The sequence below is a fragment of the Penaeus japonicus genome, unplaced genomic scaffold, assembly GCF_977035675.1.
Source record: "Penaeus japonicus unplaced genomic scaffold, GWHDUDI00000001_assembly GWHDUDI00000033, whole genome shotgun sequence".
Classification (NCBI taxonomy): domain Eukaryota; kingdom Metazoa; phylum Arthropoda; class Malacostraca; order Decapoda; family Penaeidae; genus Penaeus; species Penaeus japonicus.
This window is the reverse complement of record NW_028234435.1, coordinates 13,850,102-13,855,101: the sequence shown is the minus strand read 5'-3', so window position 1 is coordinate 13,855,101 and position 5,000 is coordinate 13,850,102. Positions and strand designations below refer to the sequence as shown.

Here is a 5,000-nt window from a genome sequence, read left to right as displayed (position 1 = left end):
ATATATATATATATATATATATATATATATATATATATATATATATATATATACATATATATATACATATACACATATTCATTTATCTATCTATTTATCTACAATACATCAGTTACTTTCTCAACTTCATTTACAGACTGTGACTTTTTCTAATTCATTATATAGAATATATATATATACATATATATATATATATATATATATATATATATATATGTATATATATATATATATGTATATATATATATATATATATATATATATATATATATATATATTTACATATATATGTGCATATATATACTTATATATACATACATATACGTATTTATCTATACATGTATATAAATATTTACATATATATTTATATATATTTACTTATTTACATGTACATGTGTGTGTGTACACACATACATATACGTATATATGTATGCATGTATATATATATATATATATATATATATATATATATATATATATATATATGTGTGTGTGTGTATGTATGTATGTATGTATATACATATATATATTTATATACACACATGCAAGTGTAGAAAAAAATCTTAATCCATTTGTACACACAGTTCACGTGTGGCATCAAGTGCACGTCGGACAAGGTTTGCAAAGGCTTCGTTCACACTTTCAAAGGAGAGTGTATCTTGCTCTCAAATCCATTCTTTACTGTGATGGCCAGACGCAAAAGGACGCCGGGTGCCAAGATGTACTGGAAAGGTCAGACTCGATTCTTGTTTCATCCGCATGATGTTCTTGAAAATAACATAAGTTCTTGAAAATAACAAATATGTCTTTTTGCCACATAACTGATGGATATATACATTTTAATTATCTCTCTCGCTGCATATATATATATATATATATATAATATATATATATATATATATATATATATATATAATATATATAATATATAATTATTTATTATTTGTATATATATATATATAATATATATATATATATATATATAAATATATATACATATACATATATCTATCTATCTATCTATCTATATATATATATTCAAAATTCAATTAAAAAAAAAATCAAATACTTTATTCCATAAGTAACAATGGTTATTCTTACATAAATACATATATATTTACACTTGAAGAGTAAAGAGGTGTTCTTTCAATTTTGTTTTGTAATTACAAAAGTTGTTAATGTTTTTAATGTTATCTGGCAGCAAGTTCCACATTTTCGGTCTACGAATTTGCATCTATCTTGCCCCTGTTTCTGTATTTGATCTTTTTACAAATAGGGAATTTACCTGGCGTGTTTGGATGGCAACTATATTCCCTACAGTTTGTATACTTATATACACACCAGGGACCCAACCCGTCAGGGAGGGGTCGTGCGCTCGGCAAAAGTTAATCTGTTTCACCAAGAGAGTGCGGCGCGCGGCCCTCGCGAGCCGCGCGCCCGGGGTTTTGGTCTAATAAAAGCACTCCTCCCTCGCGGTCGGAGACTCCAAAGGCATGTATTAGCTCTAGAAATACCACATTTATCCAAGTAATGCGGTTCAGCAGAGATCCAATGAGTTGTATCTGATTTAATGAGCCGTCCGCGGTTTCGCCTTAAGTCGGCCTGTACTTACACATGCATGGCTTAATCTTTGAGACAAGCATATGACTACTGGCAGGATCAACCAGGTAGCACATAGCAGAGCATTCGTCAGAACGCCGCCACCCACACTGGGGACACAGCGGAGGGGTGGCCTTTTTCCGATGCAATCTCTACTACTCCCCTCCTCCTCCACCACCACCTTCTTTCAGAGTTTCCGAGGGCGTTCAAAAAGTGGCTATCGGCGATGCAACTAGGGGAAAAGGGGGAACTCGCCGGGCCAGAACAGAAACGGCCGCGACATGCCCCCTCCCGGGCGCTAACCTCCACCGCACACCCTCGCTACCTCAGAATTTTAACTTAGAATTCCAATTCACTGGCCCGTCCGCCAGCGTCCGAGTCGTCGTCCTCTTCCTCCAACGGGAGACCCTATCCCGGATACCATCCCTGTGGGCCAGGACCAACTTGTCAGGGGGTGTCTGTCTGTCAGCCAGCCACACTATCCACCTTGCACCTTCAAAGAGGGGGACCTGGCTGGCTGCCTTCTGGACAGAGAGGGGTGGCGGGTAGGACATGGGAAGCGCTCAAGTTCCATACCACGTAGGCCTGCTAACTACCCTCGCCGGCACTAGCCCTCCATCCTCCTACCGTGGCCGAGCCTGAAGGCCGAAACCCCGCTAAGGAGACACCAGAGGAAAGGCGGGACGAGGAAGAGGGGCAGTGCCCAAGGAGTGGGCTGAGCCCGATAGCAAAGGCGGGGGGGGGGGGGGGAAGACACCCTCGCGTCCAAAAACCATGTCAGTCACATGGGTTGACCGCGCAAGGTTGAGGCCGCGAATGACACTCGGGAAACAATTCCGAACGTAGAGAGAGAAGGGCAGCCGCATGTATGAAGGGCAGGGCCCGGCCGGCCGTCGGCGGCACGAGGACTGGTTACCTCGGTGGCCTCGGGCCAATCAGAAGGGCGCGAGCCCATGGCTATTGCTGTGAAAGGGCGAGCAGCGGAACTGCTCTGGAGGAGCGCAAAGTGGGACCATCCCACACAAAAACAGCGGCCGTTAGCCCGCCCACGCTCCCCGGGAGAGGGAAATGGCTGGCCCGCCAGTGAGCGAACAACGCACCGCCTGAGCAAGGGGGAGAGGGACCATACGCTCGGCGAAAATCACTGCATCTTATGCACTCAGGAGGGTGCAGGCCTGGAAAGCAGGGGGGACCAAGGACAGAAGCGGGGCACAACCGAGGCCAGGCATCCGCACCCTTACCTTTATCCGGACGGCGGGTTAAGGCCCGGGACTGCCCCAGCATGCCACATCCATGGTGTCCTGCGACCGGGGCGGCTTCGCCAAGGAGTAGGCCTGCCTGGACTGAAAGGGAGGACGAGCTGGAGTGGCGGGTCGCGCACCCCTCCCACCGCCCGCGCCGCCCGCCCGCCAGGGGGTGGGGGGTGGGCTACCCTATATGTACCCGGACAGCAAGGTAAGGCCCGGAACCACAACACCACCAACCGGAGTCCTGGCTCGGCCCTCCGCGCCACTACCAACGCTCCCTCGCCACTATTACCTCGCCGCGCCGACCTACCAGCCGAGTCCCGGCTCGGGCCAGCCCAGCCAAGCCCGCCGCGCCACCGCCAAAGCTCTCTCTCCAGGACGGCCCACCAGCCGGAGTACTGGCTTTCGCCCACACCCCCTCCCCCCCCTCTCATCCGCCATTCCTAGCCTTCCAGGCACGAGAGAGAGAGACAGACAGACAGAGTAAACATTTTGTATACATATACAAATATAAATATATACATATATGTACATGTATATATCTAAGTAAGTAATTAAAGTAAGTAAGTAATTAAGTAATCAAAGTAAGTAAGCAAGTAAAGTAAAGTAAGTAATGTGTATGTATACATACATACATATATATATATATATATATATATATATTTATATATAAAATGTATGTGTATACATCATATAATATAACTTAACATAACATAATATGGTATAATATAACATAATATAACATAAGATAATATGATATGATATGATAAACTTATATATTATATATATATATATAAAATATATATATATAATAGATATGGATGATGGTGACACTATGAGCTCTGCATCCTCCTCACGCCACGGCTCTAACAACGCCTGCGCTCGCTAAGTCCCCCAACAGATATTCCTGACCCTCACTCCAAATCCAGTCATTCAATCTGCAAAAGAAAAAGAAAAAGAAGAAAAAAAACACAAGTCCCAATCAAAATCCCGACGAACCCTCTTCGGACAGGAGGAACTAGAGGGCTGTGACAAACAGCCCTCTTCTCCAGGATAAGAGGGGGGGGGGGGGAGAGAAGGCTACCCCCTCGGCAGAAAATTCCGAGGCCTTTCGGCACAGAGGCTGCGTGCTCTCACTCTCACTCACGGACAGACGTCCATTTCCCTGCAATGCCCTCTTTCTCTCTCTCTCTCTCTTCCTTCCGGACGTGGCTGCCCTCTAAAAGTGGCCTATCGACCAAGAGGAGCACCATTGGTCCGGACCCACTGTTCCTCTTGTACTGGGCGGGGCTGCTTTACGTTGTTAATGGTAGGGTAAAACTAGACTCTCGCGACGGTCTAAACCCAGCTCACGTTCCCTTTGAAAGGGTGAACAAGCCATATGTACCCAGGCAGCAAGGTAAGGCCCGGAACCACAACACCACCAACCGGAGTCCTGGCTCGGCCCCTCCGCGCCACTGCCAACGCTCCCTCGCCACTATTACCTCGCCGCGCCGACCTACCAGCCGAGTCCCGGCTCGGGCCAGCCCAGCCAAGCCCGCCGCGCCACCGCCAAAGCTCTCTCGCCAGGACGGCCCAACAGCCGGAGTACTGGCTTTCGCCGACACCCCCTCCCCCTCCCCCTCCCCCCTCATCCGCCATTCCTAGCCTTCCAGGCACGAGAGAGAGAGAGAGACAGACAGAGTAAACATTTTGTATACATATACAAATATTTATATATACATATATGTACATGTATGTATCTAAGTAAGTAATTAAAGTAAGTAATTAATTAAGTAATCAAAGTAAGTAAGCAAGTAAAGTAAAGTAAGTAATGTGTATGTATACATACATACATATATATATATATATATATATATATATATATATATATATATATATATAAAATGTATGTGTATACATCATATAATATAACTTAACATAACATAATATGGTATAATATAACATAATATAACATAAGATAATATGATATGATATGATAAACTTATATATTATATATATATATATAAAATATATATATATAATAGATATGGATGATGGTGACACTACGAGCTCTGCATCCTCCTCACGCCACGGCTCTAACAACGCCTGCGCTCGCTAAGTCCCCCAACAGATATTCCTGACCCTCACTCCAAATCCAGTCATTCAATCTGC

At 43.9% G+C, this 5,000-nt stretch overlaps 1 protein-coding gene across 1 annotated transcript in view; it reads left to right on the top strand.

Annotated features, from left to right (window-relative positions):
• Positions 1–5,000, top strand: part of LOC147467802 (uncharacterized) — a 41,669-nt gene that overhangs the window by 5,664 nt on the left and 31,005 nt on the right. The window contains exon 4 of the mRNA XM_086556660.1: positions 585–732. Within this exon, the coding sequence (XP_086412786.1) occupies positions 585–732 (148 nt within the window). The remainder of the gene's footprint in view (positions 1–584; positions 733–5,000) is intronic.